This window comes from Esox lucius, chromosome 20 (assembly GCF_011004845.1).
Source record: "Esox lucius isolate fEsoLuc1 chromosome 20, fEsoLuc1.pri, whole genome shotgun sequence".
Lineage (NCBI taxonomy): Eukaryota > Metazoa > Chordata > Actinopteri > Esociformes > Esocidae > Esox > Esox lucius.
The window spans coordinates 27,813,070-27,833,107 of NC_047588.1; the positions used below are offsets into that span (position 1 = coordinate 27,813,070).

General features: G+C 40.7%; 1 protein-coding gene across 3 annotated transcripts; it reads right to left on the reverse strand.

Annotated features, from left to right (window-relative positions):
* Positions 1-851: 851 nt before the first annotated feature.
* LOC105019015 (protein shisa-7) lies at positions 852-19,916 on the reverse strand. Of its 3 annotated transcripts, XM_020041540.3 has the most exons (7): positions 19,775-19,916; positions 19,297-19,489; positions 11,011-13,625; positions 10,525-10,682; positions 9,941-10,003; positions 8,181-8,366; positions 852-8,108 (listed from the first exon to the last, which is right to left on the reverse strand). In XM_020041540.3, exons 3-7 carry the CDS (start codon positions 11,778-11,780, stop codon positions 7,063-7,065), a joined length of 2,223 nt encoding a protein of 740 aa, XP_019897099.1. In that variant the 5' UTR covers positions 11,781-13,625; positions 19,297-19,489; positions 19,775-19,916; the 3' UTR covers positions 852-7,062. The 3 variants fall into 3 exon arrangements, with proteins under 3 accessions (XP_019897099.1, XP_010883187.2, XP_019897098.1); XM_010884885.4 differs by having other exon boundaries at positions 19,297-19,916; XM_020041539.3 differs by having other exon boundaries at positions 19,292-19,916.
* Positions 19,917-20,038: the final 122 nt, after the last annotated feature.

Here is a 20,038-nt window from a genome sequence, read left to right on the forward strand (position 1 = left end):
CGATTTTTATGTGTGCCAATTTATGCCAAACTGTATCTCATGTCTCATGTACATAAATAAATATTCAGACCCTTTGCCATGACACTCTAAATTGACCTCAGATGCATCTTGTTTCCATTAATCATCCTTGAGATTTCTGTAGAACTTGACTGGAGTCCATCTGTGGCAAAGTCAATTAATTGAAAAGGATATAGAAAGGCACACACCAGTCTACTATGTATAAGATCCCACACATCACAGTGCTTGTCAGAGCAAAAAACAAGCCATGAAGTAAAAGGAACTCTCCATAGACCTCTGAGATTTGAATTGTGTCATAGGCATCTATGGAAGATTATAAAATAAATTATCGTCATTGTTAATGGGAAGAAGTTTGGGACCACCATGTCTCTTCATTGAGCTGGCTGTTGACCAAAGTAATCTGGCCAGAAGGGCCTTGGTCTGGGAGGTGACCAAGAATCCATTGGTCCCTATAGCTTCAGAGTTTCTATGCAGAGATGGGAGTAGCATTTATGTTAGGGTGGCTTGACGGAAAGCACCCTTGAGTAAAAGGCACATGACCTGCCACCTGAAGTACTCTGGGCATGAGGACAACTCTGTATTAGGTCTGAATTCCATGTGCTACGTCAAATGAAAATAAGGTACCACTTATCACCTTGCTAACACCATCCCTTTTTTATTATCAGTATAATGGCACATTTTAAAAGACATGTTTTTGCTTTGTCATTATGGGGTGTTGTGTATGTATTGATGGCAAATAAATGTAATCAATTATGAATGAAGTCTGTAACACAACAACATGTGTACAAAGTGAAGGGGGAAAAGTTCAAACATGATTTGTCTTTATTTCAGCTTTTACATCAACAACAGTTGCATTTTCAATAAGGATAGACTTTTGGATATCTGTTTACAGTGAATGCTGAATATTATACAGGTGGTTAGGAAATCATTAATCCAGATGTTTCCATTTTCCATGTTTCCAAGTACATCTTTATTCAAATATCTTTATAAACAGGTGAGCTTTGAGGGAATTTATCACAACATTTTGAGAATTCATAGATAAAAAAAATGATCTATGAATAAATAGAATTCAGGGAATTCATAGACAACATTTAGGGATAACTTTGGAGGGGAACAGATACGCAGTCTAGTAACTCATAAAAACTCATAAAAACATAAAAACTTTAGAAACATAATTAAGACAAACTGAGGGAAATAATTTATTTCAGTTTCTTTTTAGTTCTTACCATAACTCCTAAGGTTCTCCATAGGATCTGTCTAAGTCTGTTATCCATCTGGATGTATACAATATCTCAGGCAGTGCTGGTCTAATTTCAGTGAAACCTGTGTTAATGTAGCAACATTAATATTGAAATAATAAAAAAAAACATACAAATAAATGTATGGATCAGAAAAACGGATGACTGAGGATTTGATTGAATTGTAGCACATTGCAGCAGCATTTTGCCGGAACCAGCAAATAATGAATAGATGCAGATATTCAAATACTTAAGTAAATATCTATAGCCAACTTGAAATTGAGCTAAAGTGAATGCAAATCTGAAAGGAGTCGTATTTTGGGCTCAAACATAAGGGGGAGCAGTATACTGTTATTTCAACACAATAATTTAAATAATTATTCAACCCCAAAATAATTCCTGTATTTCAAAATACCTATATTTTGTATAGGTTTCAAAAATTTTGGCACCACTACAATCAATACTTTGTGAAACTTCCCCTGGAGTGAATAATAGCACTGAGCTTCTTCCTGTAAAGTCCAACAAGGTTGGCACACTCGTCCAAGGAGGAATCTTGGACCACTCCTCCATGATGCCCATTTCAAGATCCGCCATAGTCTTGGGTTTGCGCTTGTGGACTGCCCTCTGCCATTCAAACAAAGGTTTCCAATTTGATTCATATCCAGAAAGTTAATTCAATGGCTATTGAATTAACGTTTATTTTGTGGTCCTGCAACAATCTCTGTATTGATGTATATTTAGGATCATTTACATGTTGAAAGGTCCTTCCACAGCCAAGTGTCAATCTCCTGGCAGAGACATCCAGGTTTGGGATAACATTTCTTGCTATTTAGTGGAATTCATTATGCTATCGATAACAAGAGCCTCTAAATCAATGTTAACAAAACAGCCCACAAGCATCAATGAACCACCACAATATTTTAATGTAGGCGTCAGGTGCATTGCCTTGTATGTGCTCCTCTTTTCTTGCCAAACATGACAGTGGTGTGTATGGACACACAATTTCAATTGAAGTTCCAATAGTGCTTGGCACAGTTCAGACACTGCAATTTGTAGGTTGGGCTCAGTAAGGACTTGGTTTTGCAACCCTGGCAAAGAGCTTGTTGACTTGGAGGTGCCAGATAACAATTGATTTTGAAACTTGATAACCCCAAGATTCCACTACACAGTGCCGTTCTGAAAGTTGATAATTCTTTGCGTCCCTCACCATCTTTGTCACTGTACGTCGGGGAAATATTCACGTGTCCTCTTCTTGCCAAATTTGCAACTTCCAGACTTCAGAATCTTTTTGATTATTGTTCTCATAGATTTTTTTATATCCTTTACCAGTGTAGGTCAACACTGATGGCGATGGATGACAAAAGGATTTTACTTCAGTGTGATCTCATAATTATACCCTAGGGAAACAGGAACAGGTAAAAGGCATCAATCCAGTTTATGGAGACTGAGACCAACTAAAAGGCATTTCATTTAATATTTTATAATTGTAAAACACTTTTTGGAGAGTTTGAAATGTCGATTCGTTCTTACAGACTAGTACATTTCCATTGAGCCAACATGGAAATTAATAATTGATTAACACAATAAATGAAATAATTCCGGTTTACAAACATTTCTGCTGTCAAGCTTTTGACAAGAAGAAAAAGTATCAAAATGTAGCATAAAATCATAGAATTGTCACCAGACTATGCAAAAAGTAAATTTAGCAACAAAGGAAATGGAAGAGAGATCCTCAGGTGGCAGGGATTTCACGTTGCTTGTGAATGTGTCTGGCATTTACAAAATTACAATAACTGACCAGATGTGCCAGTTTGTGCCATGTACAGACAAAGGTCTCTGCAATATTTTCCAGACATTCTTTTCCAGAGAAGATAAAACATGGCCACGTTGCCACTGCACTGCAGGGGTTAAATTGAGCGGGAGCCAGCAGGAACATCAGCACAAATGGTTGAAATGAGACTTAGGCAGAGCTGAGATCGGTGCCTCCATTGGAGAGTAGTTTAACATTTTAGATAGAACTGGAAAGCAGAAAGTACGGCTCCCCCGCTCTCCCCCCAAATGAATCTCCCCCCAGAGTTTGCTGTGTTACAAATGTAGTACATGTTGCATCCACTGTCAAGAGTCAAATAGGCATGAACATTCATTCTGACAACAAAGTGTTTATATATCTTATACTGTTTTTCATCTGTTTGCAACTTGGCACACATGCTTAGGGACATGAGTGTACCTAACCACCTCAGATACTACAGGCCCGGTATTGATAAACTGGGGGGAATGATTAATCTTGTCAAATAGATTTATAAAATTACACAGATTGACCAAAGGACGTTGTTGAGTCACTGGTGTTGGATAAAACATCTTCTGTTACCTTCCTAATTTTAAGATCTAGGGACCTTACCTTACCACAGTTCTGACTACATTTCAGCCTTCCTGTATATCGGGCAGATTTTTCACTCCCAACATCATGGGTAGCTAGTATTGATTTTTGTCAAAAGAAAGAAATCACAGTCTGACAATATTTTCCACCCACTTTATTTTACAAATGTGTTTGATCACTGCTGTACTTGATCACTGGAGATCAAAATGCATTGGACAAATTAAAAGTAGGTCTTTATATATGAAAATGTATAATAGTCATGAAAACATTGAAGTTCATGTGTAAATATCGTCCCATACAAATCTAGATAATCTCATACAAATCTAAATTTAGATTTATCATTCTTTGTTCATCGTAGCTTGAAATGAATTTGTGATGTTGTTGAATTGTATACACCTATTAATTTATCTTTGAATATAATTTTTTCACCATCTATATATGTTATTTGTCATTACTCATCAAAAATATCCCTGTTGCCAAATAGGCTATATAGAAATATGCTAAATGTTATGAATTTGGGTGGTCACTGTACATTCCATTAAATACTCACAAATAATTTGTTGAAGCCTCAAATTAATGTGTTCTAGAAGAGAGCCACAACCCATTAGAATATTCTGATTGTACTAGCTATACAAAATACAATATACTTACACAAAAAGTTTACCATATATAAAATAATGGCAAAAGTGAATGTAATGACTGTTCAATGGTAATGGGTTGTGGAATTAGTACAGACATTGCTACAGACTTTTTGTGACTTGAATAAAAAGCTAAAACTAGGTTAGCTGTCCTAATTCCCTGAAAAAATACACTGTGACTAAACGTTCAGGTATTTACTGTTTATCTGCTTTTAACGGACTTGTGTTAAGACATGAATGTAAAAATACATCATGACATCACCAACCCTTTAGTTGTTTCAGTTTGGTCCCAGAACCTTTCCCTAGCCCATAGCAATACTGGCTTTCCTTGTGGACTGAGTGGAGCTATTCCTCCGCAACACCTGGAACTAACACAACATGTTCAGAACTAAGCAACTTCTTCAAATAGTCTAAAAGGCTCCATCTAGGGAAAGGTTACTAATTGGGCTCAATGTAAAAGAACCTGGTATTCAGGCATATTGTTAAAGCATTACCATGGCATGGAGTTGTCATGCATCAAGATCTAGACAGTGTTAGAAGAAACCCCCCCCAAAACAAAGAAATTGCCATGAGAAAGATAGGTATCTAAAAACAAGTAAACACTTAAAATCTCACCAAGAAAAAGAACACCAACATCATAACTATAAGATAATTATTAATTATAGCAACAACAACCATAACAATCATTAATAATAACACTTGTCATAATCATGACAATAATCAACACAGACTAAGTTAGCATTGTGTATAGGAAGATTGTCAAAAGAAAATCTGTATTTATCAACATCTCGATCAAGTCATGTCCTGAATGATGTCCGATTTATTTCTTCTGTCCATTTATTATAATCATTATGAGACATGTTGTATACTGTAGACGATAAAGTTGTACGTTCCTCTCAGTACAAGTATCTTCATTATCTTAAGAAGTCTATCACATTGTACAGCCTCATGCATCACCACTGAGTGTTCTTTTTGCAGAACGTAAACCTCAAAGATGTGATACAAATTATGTCTGTCTGTATCTGGTGCAAATATCAGGGGATTGTGCAAAAACAATTTTTGTCCTAGGGTTTCCCTCTTTGAGTTGAACCGTTAAAAAATACTACTTTTTAACTCCAGGTATCTACAGCACATCAGTGACAATATCTACACAAAAATGAAGTGATAGCATTAAGATATTGTTTTGTATGGACCATGGACACACATGTAGGTTAGGATAGCCCTTAATATTGTTAAGCATTATTATTGATATTATGACATTTCTACTTAATAGAGAATAGAGCGTGTTACCACAAAAGAGTAAGATCCTCTTCTGATGAAGTTAGGGCATCCTAGCCACCCAAGTCTCTTCTGAGTCTCACCTTCATAGCCGATCGCAGAATTTTTTTGATTCATATTATGCACTATAGTCCACTGCCTTCATACAGTCTGTTCCCTAGACACACACTTTGGCTTGCTTTGAAGCCAATCATTTTTATTGTCCTATAGAAATGTTGGCTTGTATCAGTTCTCTGGTGAAAATAACAAATGGTGATTGTCAGACGTGCTTTCTCTGTGGTACTTTTTGTATCCCACGCATGGCTTTGAAGGTCAGTTGTATAGGTAAGCATGCAACACCTGCATCATCACCTGCATCAACACTTGCATCAACACCTGCATCAACGAAGAGACCCTGTAGTTGAAGTAGCTAGTCATCCTATTGGTGGGCTAAAATGTCTCAAAATGTCTCAGTGCTGCATTGATTTCATTACCAACTCAGAGGTTCCTTTCCAAGCAAAGTGATTCATGGCTCAATCACATTTGGTTGTCCTGGTGGAGATAGTTTGAACAAGTGGGAGCTCCAGGTGAAAGTTGCTCTTAGGCACAGATCTAAGATAAGCTCTCCCAAATACTAAAAATAACTAATTAGACAGGGGTCTAATGAAAACACTGACTTTACACCAGTTAGAGTGGGCAACTACAGAAAACTATATAGGGAAACTACTGATTCTGCTGTATCCTGCAGATGGTGTCAGGCAGTGGTGGCTCTGATTTCAGACACCCCCTACACACACACACACACCCTTCAGGTCACTCATTCATTCACACAGGAAGTGACTATCAAAAGCGTCGTTTTTCTACACATCACAACAAGGTTGGCTGGCTCACTCACACACCGCTCCCCGGATTCAAAACCCCACACCATCATCATCATCACCAAGAATATCATCAGTCCGATGCTTCAGTGTCATTTGATACGTGTGTCCCATTATTTCTATGTACTATTCCGTATGAAAAAGCACTCAATGTTACCCTGTATTATTTCTTGATGATTCATCTTCTTCTAATATGGCTCAAAAGTTTTTTACTCTGTAAAACATTTATTATAAAAAAAAAATCTTTACTAGGTCCTAGCTATTTCATTTCTTCCACAATCCAGTAACTCATGGCACCAGTGCATATGGCAATAGGACACGTTTTGATATGAAATATGGCTGATGTATCACATGTATAAAAAGGGCAGGAAAATTCCGTACCATTTTTGCCAGCAAACAACTGCTAGTCGATCTCTAAGCAGGTCCTTTTCCACTTTATATTTACAGATTGATTTACCACGTGTCCTTCTCTATCCTTCTCATTATCATATGACTACCCTCTCCATGGAGTTCACACACACAGTAGGTAGAATTTGCCCTTAACACTGATACTGGGTCAGATATTGTTTCATCCCCCTAACACTTGTGGGTATATTTAGGCGCAAGATAATCTGATCCTAGATCTGTAGTCAAGGGCAATTTCTACCTGGAGCCTCTCACACCGTCACCTCATTCTTACTGCCTGTCCTGATGCCCTGACTACCTCCTCCCCCTCCCCCGCCACTGCTCCCTCCTCCTCCCCCTCCTCCTCCTGTCCCACCACTGCCCCCTCCTGGTATGAAGTGTAACTGCTCAATAGTGTTTTGCCTCTTAGCGGCGAAAGCCATCCTCTTGGCACTGTGGCCCCCGAGTGTCCCTGTTCCCATGACAACCCCCGCTCCTGGCATCTCGCTACCACCCCAGCCCCCCATGCCTCCGCCAATGCCTCCACTCATATGGCCTGTCATGCCCTGGCTCCTCTCCTGCTCCCTACCGGAGGTGGGGTGGGAGTTCATCTTGATCATGTGGTGGCGGTCCAGGGAGGGCGTGGCACACACATTCTGCTGAGACTGGGCCTTCTGCTGTGGGGTGAGACCTCCTCGGGGAAGAGTGGGAGCCATGACTCCCCCGGCTCCATGGGCGTACGGATCCGATACACCCACTCCCATCCCACCAACCCCTCTACCCATCCTCTCCTCCAGGTGATCCGGGGACATGAGCAGGCGGTCCTGGGGCCGGTCCTGGGGTCTCTCCTGGGGCCGGTCCTGGGGTCTCTCCTGGGGCCGGTCCTTGGGCTTCCGTGTCAGAGTTTGGGTGTTGGAGTTCTTGGTAGCAGCAGCCATTGCTTTATAGTACTGGTGCTGCTGGTTTTTGGACATTCTGGAGAGGGTCCCAGTGTTCCCTGGGACATCCCCCATGTTTAGAAGCTGGTCTTGGGACATGACCTTCCTGGCAGGCTTGGAGAGAGTTTCATAGTTAGGGTTGTAGTGCTGCTCAGATGGGTCCAGGGGGTAGGGGTTGACTGTGGGGGAAATTGGGGGAAGTCCAGTGGGTTGGATCCAGGGTCGAGGGGCATGGCGGGGGAGGGTGCCCCTCCCACCCATGGTGTAGTCTCCGCCCCATGGGAGGTGGTGACTGGAGGACTGGAGTGCAGGCTGGGCGGTGTGGGGACGCCTCTTCGTTGTGCAGTAGCCAGACGAATATTCATCAAGACCACCCTTTTCTGGAATCAAAATAAGACTTGTAAAAACAACATGTAGCACTAGCAGTTTTCTAGTTCCTGTGTGCTACTCACCTAGGCGCTTTAGTGAAGAGTATCTGTTCAGCTCAGGCTTGGTCGCATTCTCATATGATGGAGGCAGCTGGGCCAGGTTGTGGAGCGAGTGGTGGAAGGAAGGTTGGCTTTTAGTGTTGTTATGTTTGCTGGACAAAAGAGTGCCTCCAGCCGCCAGCTGAGCATTGTTCATACGCGGGGCTCGTTCTGTGGGTGTCAAATGAAAGCTAAGTTAGTGCGTTATTTTCTTATGGAATGTTGTTTTTCCATGGGATTGGCTTTATCTATTACGGGTAGTATCGCTGACATGAAAAACCACATAGTGCTCTAAATTACATTACTGTGAAACAAAAAAGGACAGTAGAAGTCTTATTCTTTATAAAATGAATTATGAAGAATTGTTTCATTGTCAATTTACAAACAATACCCCGTAATGACCAAGCAAAATATTTTTGGCCAAAAAAAAAAAACTAAATATATGTACCAATGTTCGGACCCTGTTCGATGACACTTAAAATTGAGCTCAGGTGCATTCTGTTTCCATTGATTGTCTTTGAGTTTCTACAACTTGACTTGAGTCCACCTGTGGTAAATTAAATTGATTTTACATGATTTGGAAAGATGGAGCCAGCATAATGGTGTGGGGATATTTTTCAGTGACATGGACAAGAGAGACTAGTCAGGAGAATAAAATATTGATGGAGCACAGTACAGAAAGATTCTTAATGAAAACCTATTCCTGACCGCTCAGGACCTCAGACTCGGGCAAAGATTCACCCTTCAAGAGGATAATGACTGTAAGCACACATCCAAGAGAATTCAGGAGTGGATTCAGGATAGGTCGGTGAATGTCCTTGAGTGGCCAAGACAGAGCCTAGACTTGAATCAAACATCTCTGGAGAGACCTGAAAATGGCTGTCAGCAACATTCCTCATCCAACCTGACAAAGCTTGAGAGGATCTCCAGATAGGAATGAGAGAAACTTCCCAAATACAGGTGTGCCAAACTAGAGTCACACCCAGGACTCAAGGATGTAATTGCTGCCAAAGGTGCTTCAACAAAGTGCTGAGTGAAGGGATCTGAATACTCCTGTAAATGTGGTATTTCTGTTTTTTTATTTTCTGTGTATACTGCATTGCAGTATATTGTGTGTAGATTCATGAGGGACATTTTAATGGCTGTAAAGAGAAAAAGATGTAGAAAAAGTGAAGGGGTCTCAATACTTTCTGAATGCACTATATACTATGTACTGTGAAGCATGTTGGAATTATAGTCCTTTTATACATAGTTCCCCCTATGTTTTAGGGGAACACAAGTAATTGGACAGCTGGCTGCTAAGCCACTGAATTGTCACTAGAGTTCATTCTAGGTGTGGCATTTGCATTTGGAATCTGCTGCTGCTCTTCCTCAAAAGGAAGAGAAAAGACATGTCAATGCTAATAAAGCAGATCACCATGAGGATAAATAATCAGAATAAATTCAGAGACATATGCCAAAGCACTAGGTGTATCAAAATCAACTGTTTGGTAGATTGTTAAGAGACATTTGTTAAAGAGACAATCTACCAAGAGGCTCAAGATCAGAGCCAAACAGAACAACATTTCAGTGTATCTTTGGTAATATGAGTAATATGAATGTTTTGGTCAGGGGTTTGGATACTTCTTTTGGGCAGGCATTACTATTTTTTAAAACAGATACTCTGAAAAGGCTCCTATCCTCAATACACCTGAAATGAATGGGTTTTATTGTGTATAATAGTAAAGGACCCCCAGCTGTCTTACCGATGGTTGCAGTGTGCTTGGGACTGGTTCCTGAGTGGATAAAATTATGTTGAATATTCCCCACTGCAAAACAAACAAACAAACTAAATAAATTAACCAGCTTTAGAACAACATTGCATCGAGTGCAGGTATAATGTGTATGTGTCTGTGCGTATGTACAAATGTACATTAGGGAGACAGCCGAGCATTACATTTGTTAATTTGTAAAATGTGTTAAACTGTAGATGTTTGCCAGCTTCATTGTGTATTAATCACATTAACACCAAGGCAGTCATCTTCTTCTAGATAACCTGGGCCAATTTACGGTTACATGCTCAGTCACTTATCCCTTACAAGGCCTGTGGACAGCAACCAAGGTACTGTGATTCTAATATACATAACTCTCCGTCTTTTACCCCTACCCCTTCCATTCAAGGCTGTTTTAAATAAGCCCAAAGCCCAACTAAATCACTAAACATTTTACATATTTTTGAAACATAAACACTGTACTACATGGGTTTTCCCCAATAACAGGGCCCAGGTCTTTTATTATTAAAAACAACTACTATTTTACCCCCAACTAAACACTTCCAGTGGCCACTTACATCTGTTGTCTTTGCTGGGTAGACAAGGGGCGTAGAGGTTTTTGGGAGGCCTACCAAGCGTGCCCTGTCCCTCCCCTGGAGCACACAGAACCACACTGTTGTTCCTCTCGTCCTGCTGCACTGGACTGGACTGGTGACGCAGCATGTCCACCAGGGCTCTGAGGAAAGGACGAACCAAAAAGATCATCCAAACTGCTTTAACACACCGATAATGAAATGGTGTAACGTGTTATATTGGCTGGAGTGGTAAGAAGTCAACCTTGGCAATCATTAAGTTAAGTCAGATTCTATTAATAAAACATGCTAAAAAAAAAATGTATACAACATTGCCATTTTATTAAAGAATGTGACTGTTATGACTGTCTGCCTGTTAGTCTGCGTCAGCCTGTCTTTTTCGGTCTGTCCGTACGTCAGTTCTGTGTGACTGTCTGCAGGTCTTACTGTCTGTTCATGCCTGGACCGGGACTGACCAACCCGTCACCTCACCTGGGCATGTTGATCTCTCCATGGTTGGCCTGCCGTGACACCTTGTTGAACATTATCTTAATTCCCACAGCAACTGCCACCATGAATACAATCACTCCTCCAATCACAAAGCCTGTGTTGTGGCTCAGCGGCTGCAGGGGGTCCTGTTCTGGCTCCTCATCATCCAGGGGGATGGCGTTTGGCCCAGATGGCTTGGCCCAGTCCGGGGAGACGTAGTTGTTACAGCTGCTCTGTTCCAGACGGCGGTTACGGTCAGGGCAGCAGAAGCGATAATGGCAGGTGCCGCAGCAGTAAATGAATCCATCATTGGAACAATTAAAGGTGCTGTCCAACTGACCCATGACGTCGTAGTAACCCTGGCACACGTCTACGTCCACCAGTCTGCGGGGAGGAGGTGCCACCTGGGCCGCTCCCAGAGGAGGAGCTAACGCTCCAGCCGCTGCGGATGTCACATTCTTGGGGAACATGATCTGGGCCAGGGGTCGCGGAAGGGGCTCCGGAACCCCAGGGGATTCTGGAAGTTTCTCTGGAACTTTGGGGACGCCCCGGAGGGCAGTGGGTTGGAGATTGGCATGGATAGCCAGAAGGAGGAGAGATGGGCTGGGGGCAGTCTGAGGGGGGTCGGTGGAGCCCCCCTGGCGAGGCCAGGGGTTTGTGAGTAGAGAGGAGGAAGGAAGAGAGGAGAAGTTGTCCTCGGTGGTGATAAGTGGGGCAGCGAGGAGAGAGAGGAGGGAGACGGCGAAGACTAGAATATTGGTGGTGGGCGTCATTTTTACATGACTAAGAGCTCTATTTTCTATCGTTGACTCAATGCCGTTAGAATGTTTTATTTGCTTTTCAGAATTGATCCACTAAAATGTAATTTCAAACATTTAGGTGACAGGTGTGAGTTGTTTGTTATGCGTAGCTTCAAAACAGAATAATAAGAAATTAGACTGATGAATTTAACGACTAAATTATAAGTTGTACAATTTTTTGTGAAGTATGACGTTAAGCAGTGGTGTCAACCATTGGTGATAGAGGTATTTAATTATGTTCCATTATTCTTTTTTGCACTCCAATAAAATTGAAAAGAACTGATCTGTGTGAGTGTCTCAGAGTAAACTATGGCCAATTGAACATGATCTTCATCAAAGATTATTGTCTTCTTATTCCTAGATAGAATCTATCTACCATACAAATGGTACCTATAAATCATGTGAAGTTTGAAGTTCTAACATTCATTTGCAAAAATACATAGATAGATGGAATCTCCTTGAATGAAAAGTCAAACAGAAGCATTTTACTTTCACCATCACGTTTACCTGAGCGTGTTGTGCTTTGTTCAACAAGAAGTAAGCTCATTAATGACTTATGGCAATTTTAGACATTTCCTTTCGGTTATGGCACATATAAAATAATCTGTCACAAAATGACACAAAGGCCTATATTTTTAAGGGCAAGAGTCCTCTGTAAACAATGTTCCTAAAATGTAAACAGTTTCCCTCACACTATTTCCAGTTAATAATTGAACTATGTACTTTTGGAACTAGATACATTTAAAGGTGGCACTTATAATCAACCTGTAGACTAATCTTGTTAGAAAAAGTATCAAAATCTCTCCATATAAATGTCTACATTTTTTAAGCTCATGCTAAATAAATAATTTGTGCTAAATAAATCTTGTACTAAATAATTTGCATTCCGGTGCTTTTAGAAGTTGCAGACCATTTGAATGGCAGTTGGAGAATTTGTGGTTCTTAACGGGTCAGGGCACTGATTGGCTGTTGGTAAGTGTAAACGTTAGTGTGTGACTAAAAAGCAGGACATAGCCCTGCCAGGCTTTAAAACAGCACTGGGCCCTAACTACATATATGCATTGGCGTCTTATTTACCTAAATGTTTTATGGTCTTATCTAAAATGCATAGGCATTTGCCTGGCACTTACTGTTCTTCAGACTGGGTGGAAGGCTACTGAGCCAGAGCCCTACATTAAGGACCAAGTTTAGAGGATGATGAATCCACAAATAAGCAGTACACTTAAAATGGCACGACAGGTTGTATCAGATCATATGGACAGCTGACAAAACAGTATTAATTTAAGCTAGAGATCTGTGTTTTAGCTATAAAACTGAGCATGGTTTAGTTTCATTATGTTTGAGAACTGGACAGCACACTGTAGTGCACAAATGCCATTCCTTCAATAACTCTGATTATTCCTGGTTTGGACCTAAGACTGAAATAAATTTTTTTTAGGAGGGAAATATGTAAATGTGTAAAGTTATTGTGTCTGAGGTTATTGGTGATAATAGACAGAGGCAGCACCGTCTCCCACACAAATTATAATTCTATATAATTATCAAAACGCTCCCTACACATCACCGAGCATGTAGGCATCGCTGCTGACATCGCTGATGGCTCCACTTCAATGGTTTCAATAGGTTCCTGTAACCTTCCAAGACAAGTTCAGTGATGAAAAACAATGGAGAGTACAACCAGTAGTTCTCACTGTGGTTCCACAAAACTTGTTATAAAGAACGCATCTGTTCCCTGAACGTTCTGCTTGATATCCTAGATTGTCTCCAGATTTAGTTGAAGAGGATTAGGCCCAGAATGTCCTCATGTATTTGTGGATCCTGTTTGGAGCACAAATTAATTAATCGATTAGGAAAGCATGAACACACACACCCACACACAAACTCCCTAGTATCCTAAAGCACTAACATACAACCTAACATCCACTCAGGACACTCATGAATAGCACTTATTAAGGAGGAATTGCTAACTAGCGATGTGTTGTGCAATGACTATTAGTTACCATAGACTTCCAGTTGTAAGCTAGTTAGCATTGGCTGGCAAATCTATATACTGGATGCAAAGACATAAAAACAGTATCCAAACGTTGATCTGACTCTGTTGAATACATTGCTGAAATGTGCACGTATATGAGAACTAAATACCACGTATACGTTTTGACAAGCATTTGGACAGATCTTCAGCCAGGTATGTACTCTGGCGATTTTCAGTTCTTTGTTGTTTCAGAAACTTGTTGCCTTTAGTCTTCTCTTCAGCACATGAAATGCATGCTTAATTGGATTTCAATCATGTGATCGACATTCAACCTGAAAAATACATTGTTAGCTATAGCTATGTGCTTGGGGGTCACTGACCTGCTACGGAATAAAGCATTGTCCAATTTGTTTAGAGGAATCTGGATCTATCTGAGCAGACAAAATATTTAGGTACACTTCAGAATTCATCCTGCTAGTGAGCTAGTTCCAGTTTTTCTTGGACTATAGTGATAATTAATTGGTTATCCATATTAGAGGTCCTCCCTGGTCTTCAAGGTTGTTTTCCATTGCTGAGCTCACCAGTGGTTTCTTTTCATTAATGTACCAAACAGCTGATACGAAACAATTCTGATTTGCCCATCTCAAGACTGCCAGACTCCAAATGCAAATACAAAGCCTATAAGAGACTAGAAACAGACAGTTCTTTTGAATGCACTAACAATGCAAACAAACAACTGTTAACAGAGAGCTTTGAAGTCAATTGTCAAACACTTTAACCCTATAATGGGGGACCATGTATGAAACACACTGTCATTTTCAAATGGTTCATCAAATGTGAATGAAAATGACTTGAATTGTGTGCTTTGGAAATAGACCAAAAATGTTATGTGTTACTGTACAATATTTTTTAAGTGGAGAAAGGGTCAACATTCTCAAAAAGCATCTTAGGTAGATCATGTGCCAATCATACACTGCCGATTTTGCAGGTTTTCCCACTTACAACGCATGTATAAGGCTGTAATTTTTATCATAGGTACTTTTCAACTGTGAGTGACAGAACCTAAAACAAAATTCCAGAAAATCACATTGTATGATTTTTAAGTAATTAATTTGCATTTTATTGCATGACATAAGTATTTGATAGATCAGAAAAGCAGAACTCAATATTTGGTACAGAAAACTTTGTTTGCAATTACAGATATCATACGTTTCCTGTAGTTCTTGACCAGGTTTGCACACACTGCAGCACTCCTCCATACAGACCTTCTCCAGATCCTTCAGGTTTCGGGGCTGTCGCTGGGCAATACGGACTTTCCAAAGATTTTCTATTGGGTTCAGGTCTGGAGACAGGCTAGGCCACTCCAGGACCTTGAGATGCTTCTTACAGAGCCACTCCTTAGTTGCCCTTGCTGTGTGTTTCAGGTAGTTGTCATTCTGGAAGACCCAGCCACGACCCATGTTCAATGCTCTTACTGAGGGAAGGAGGTTGTTGGCCAAGATTTCGTGATATATGGCCCCATCCATCCTCCCCTCAATACGTAGCAGTCGTGCTGTCCCCTTTGCAGAAAAGCATCCCCAAACAATGATGTTTCCACCTCCATGCTTCACGGTTAGGATGGTGTTCTTGCGGTTGTACTCATCCTTCTTCTTCCTCCAAACACGGCGAGTGGGGTTTAGACCAAAAAGCTCTATTTCTATCTCATCAGACCACATGACCTTCTCCCATTCCTCCTCTGGCTCATCCAGATGGTCATTGGCAAACTTCAGACGGGCCTGGACCTGCGCTGGCTTGAACAGGAGGACCTTGTGTGCACTGCAGGATTTTAATCCATGACGGCGTAGTGTGTTACTAATGGTTTTCTTTGAGACTGTGGTCCCAGCTCTCTTCACGTCATTGACCAGGTCCTGCCGTGTAGTTCTGTGCTGATCCCTCACCTTCCTCATGATCATCGATGCCCCACGAGGTGAGATCTTGCATGGAGCCCCAGACCGAGGGAGATTGACCGTCATCTTGAACTTCCATTTTCTAATAATTGCGCCAACAGTTGTAGCCTTCTCAGCAAGCTGCTTGCCTATTGTCCTGTAGCCCAACCCAGCCTTGTACAGGTCTACAATTTTATCCCTGATATCCTTACACAGCTCTCTGGTCTTGGCCAATGTGGAGAGGTTGGAGTCTGTTTGATTGAGTGTGTGGACAGGTGTCATTTATACAGGTAATGAGTTCAAACAGGTGCAGTAAATACAGGTAATGAGTGGAGAACAGGAGGGCTTCTTAAAGAAAGACTAACAGGTCTGTGAGAGCCGGAATTCTTACTGGTTGGTAGGTGATCAAATGCTTATGTCATGCAAGAAAATGCAAATTAATTATTTAAAAATCATACAATGTGATTATCTGGATTCAGTTTCTCACAGTTGAAGTGTACCTATGATGAAAATGATAGATCTCTACATGCTTTGTAAGTAGGAAAACCTGCAAGATCAGCAGTGTATCAAATACTTTTTCCTCACTGTATATGTCAAAACCAGCCACACCATAGATAATCTGTTACAGTGTGATCCACCAACTGATTTCACAAAGTTTTCATAATGTTACATGTTACAATGTTACAATGTTACATTTGAAAGCCATTGTACACAAAGTCTAATAAATCCAACCATTTTATGGCAATAGTAAAGTAAATAGTAAGTTGTTATATTCTCACGGAATATCTTCTGTACTACTTCGACTAACCCTTGTAAAGGTACCCTAATAGTTGCTTGTCACTTAATCACAGAATTGGGATAGTTCAATTCTATGTCTTCACTGTGACAGAACATTTGTTTTTCATGTACCTAGAGGACATTGCTTCTACCCACAAAATGTAATAAATCAAAACTATTGGCAAAGATAATTCAGGGACTTGTGAATGGTTGTTTCCCAAGACATACGTCTATCTTTTTAACAATTTACATACATTCCAAGTGCCACAACCTTCAGACAATCAAGCCATTGTATAAACAGAACATTTGGCTAAAAAGGTAAATTACACACAGCCAGAAATTCCCCATGATTTAACTTGGAAGAAAAAACTATTAGAACATGTCAAATTGTTAACCAATTCAAATTATGCCATTTTAGTGTTTGCCATTACGTGTCACAGCCACTACCCCTGTGATATTAGAGTGTTAGTAGCAGGAGCATGATTGTATGAACATTCATGTGATGTTATGTGTGTGTGTGTGGTGTGTGTTAAGTGTGTTAGTGTGCCTGTGCCTTGTGCAGGAGCATGAGATCCTGAAAAGCGGATAAGAGAGGGAGAGAGAAAGGGAGAAACAGAGAGAGCAGGGGGATAAATGCAGGGTAGGGATTTAAATGAGCGGAGAGAGTTGGTGGGGAGCAGGAAGAGCCAGAGGTATAGACGCAGAAACGGCCGTGAGTGGGAGGGAGGTGTGTGGGTGGCACAGAATCAAGTACATTTCTCCCAGCACTTACCATTACAACACAACACACAAACACCACAGCTAAGCAGACCCACACATGGACAACCCAGACATCATAACAAGATAGGTGTGGGGACACAGCCAGCATTAGATAAGATGGAAGACAGTGGTTGACATGTCCTTTCGCTTGCATCTGGAAGATCTACACGACGTACAATTTGTGGCAGCATGCGTGACAGTCAGAGAGAGAATGTGTTTGTGCGTGTGTGTGTGTGTGTGTGTGTGTGTGATAGCAGTACACTCTACAGGCATTCTGAGCCCTTTTCTCCCTCTCTCCTTTCATTGCTCTTGCTTTCTCCTCTCACCCATCTCCCTCGTCCTCCTATTCGCTCTCTTTCTCAGATTCAGTGCGTGGGCTGAGGCAGCTAACTCTCTTAGAATAGCATTGCATTGCTGTCTGTGTGTGAGAGGAAGAGATAGAAAGTGAGAGTCCAAGCTATTACCTATTAGCCAAATCTCAAACTTTTACAGTATATGTCCTTAATCACCTGTTCTCTATGACACCACCACCCCATCATCACTTTAGTTATAACTAATTAATAACATATATTAATAACATATATTAATAACATATATTCTTATGAAAAGGCATCCTGACTAACATTTTCCAGTACGATATACTAATGCAGTACTCACAAGTCATAACAATATATGTTAATTTGAGTGAAACAAAATGCTGTTGTAAGTTCAGTAATGTACCATCAACACACAGCAAAAAAGTTACAAAAATGCCCAACATTGTGGCATTGTAGGTTAGATGTCTCTTCCTACAGATGGGTATTTACCGGTATAAGAATAGGGGTTGGGGCAGGCCATCTCACCATACTACTGTATGCAAACGGAGGGAGGCAGAAAAGAAGGGAGGGACCTAGATAATGAATGGGAAGGAAAGGTGAAGGGCATAACACTCAGTGTTCTGAATATCATTTGGTGGAACTGATGGAATGACATCATGTCATGGCTCTTGAAAGATGAACTCTTGGATTTGTCACATGATATGAATTGTAACATCTTATACAGCATTTTCAGGTTGCACGTATCATACAAATTCTGGGATGTGGTGCCAAAATGGATCACGTTGCAGGTCTAAACAAAAAACCAGGACCCATTTTGCCTCATATGACCACAACTTTGACAACTACTGGCTTATACAAAAGCTCAACCGTGCATCCTAAACTTATTAAGAACAAACACATAGGGTTAGCACTCCAAAATCATACTGATTTTTGAAACTATAGTGTGATGAAGATGCTACTATCATGGGTCATTGCACTGAATCTTAGCAGGTGGTTAATCTACTGTAGAACAGCAAGTTAGGGTTAGATAGCAACCAGGGTGTGAAAAGCCAAATATGCCAAATAAGTGCAATATGTTAATCTGAACAACATTTCTTCTGTATATCATATTTTGAAACAATATAGTCTGATGTGCATACTGCAACAAAACAAAATGGTTGTGATAAAAGGCCAGCAGAGAAGTAGTGCAAGCAGACTTGATTCTGAAATACCCAGTGAGTTTAACTGCGCAATGAACATGTTGCTGCATGTGTAGCCCTATCTGATGGTATATGTATGAACAGACATCTGAATATTTGTTTTTACATTGCTTAATAACTTGTAGCTCATCGGCTACAGCACGCATTGATCATTGCATGTAGGATAAAGAGGTATGACTTGCATGTATCATTAGCGTGCGGGGGTGTATCAGCAAGCACCAGTGCGTACACTGACTGTGGCTGCGTTGGTGTGTAGTCTCATCGCATTATGCCAAAGTATTAATGTATTAAAACTGTGTCAATGTGTGTCAGCTGTGTCTCAAAACCGTGTTTATGTGATCAGTTGATTTCTGTGGCGCAGCTTTCAAATGAATTTGACGTAATGAATCATATGAATTTTCCGTACTGACATCAAATCACAATCATGCCCGATGTGGAAAGCTACATAACAATATATTGAAGCCTATAAAAACAATTACTAAGCATTTGTTTTTAAGTTGTTGAAAAAAAAAAAGAATATATTTTCATGTCTTACCCTACCTGTGCGTTGCTTTGTAAGTTCTGCTGGAGAACAGCGGGGGAGACGGTGCGCACTGGATAGCCGCGATAAATTCGATGTGGTTAAGCAATAACGACTCTTTTAGAAACTGTTGAACTACAGTGACAAATCCTCCTCATTTTGTAGTCGGTGAACTGCTGCCCACTGTTGCCCAATGTTGTGTTCCAGCATATCCTACGACAAGATGACATATCTGCAGGCTAATTATTTTTTTTACGGTAGCCAAACAGGCTATAACTATTTCAGTTACCTCAATTGATGTGGCCTGGATATTACTTTAAAAAAAAGCCTACAATTACAATGTACAGTGACAAGCTTAGGGAAATCTTGTCCAACTTTTCCGGGGGAAATAATTTTCGTAACTAAATTATGTGCATAAATTCCAGGTTTTGCAAATAGAATTGTCTGCAAAAAGAAACTCGAAAAATACGCACAATCGAACTATCCAACAAAACTCACTATAGCGAGCAAGTGCAGCACAGGATCACATCGTCAAAATGATCCCTCAATTAAACTACACATTCTTCCTTTGCAACCTGACGTTGCCGTTATTCCACGCCGTTATACGAGTTCCTTCGAGTTCCGAGCCCCGATCATACAACGCCTATGGGAGCGTGAGAGCGAGCGAGCGCAAAAGATAGAGGGAGAGAGAGGCGCACCAACGGTTGCCACAGCAACTGTGTCATTATGTTGGTGGCAATTATGAAAGTGATGAAAAAGAGG

Bases quoted from the DNA above. Each gene is read 5' to 3' on its own strand.
- LOC105019015 (XM_020041540.3), bottom strand. From the start codon at position 11,780: ATGACGCCCACCACCAATATTCTAGTCTTCGCCGTCTCCCTCCTCTCT. The intron at 8,367-9,940 runs GTAAGACAGCTG...TGACACCCACAG, and splicing joins CAAGCACACTGCAACCATCG to AACGAGCCCCGCGTATGAAC. The intron at 8,109-8,180 runs GTGAGTAGCACA...TTTTGATTCCAG, and splicing joins CTCTTCACTAAAGCGCCTAG to AAAAGGGTGGTCTTGATGAA.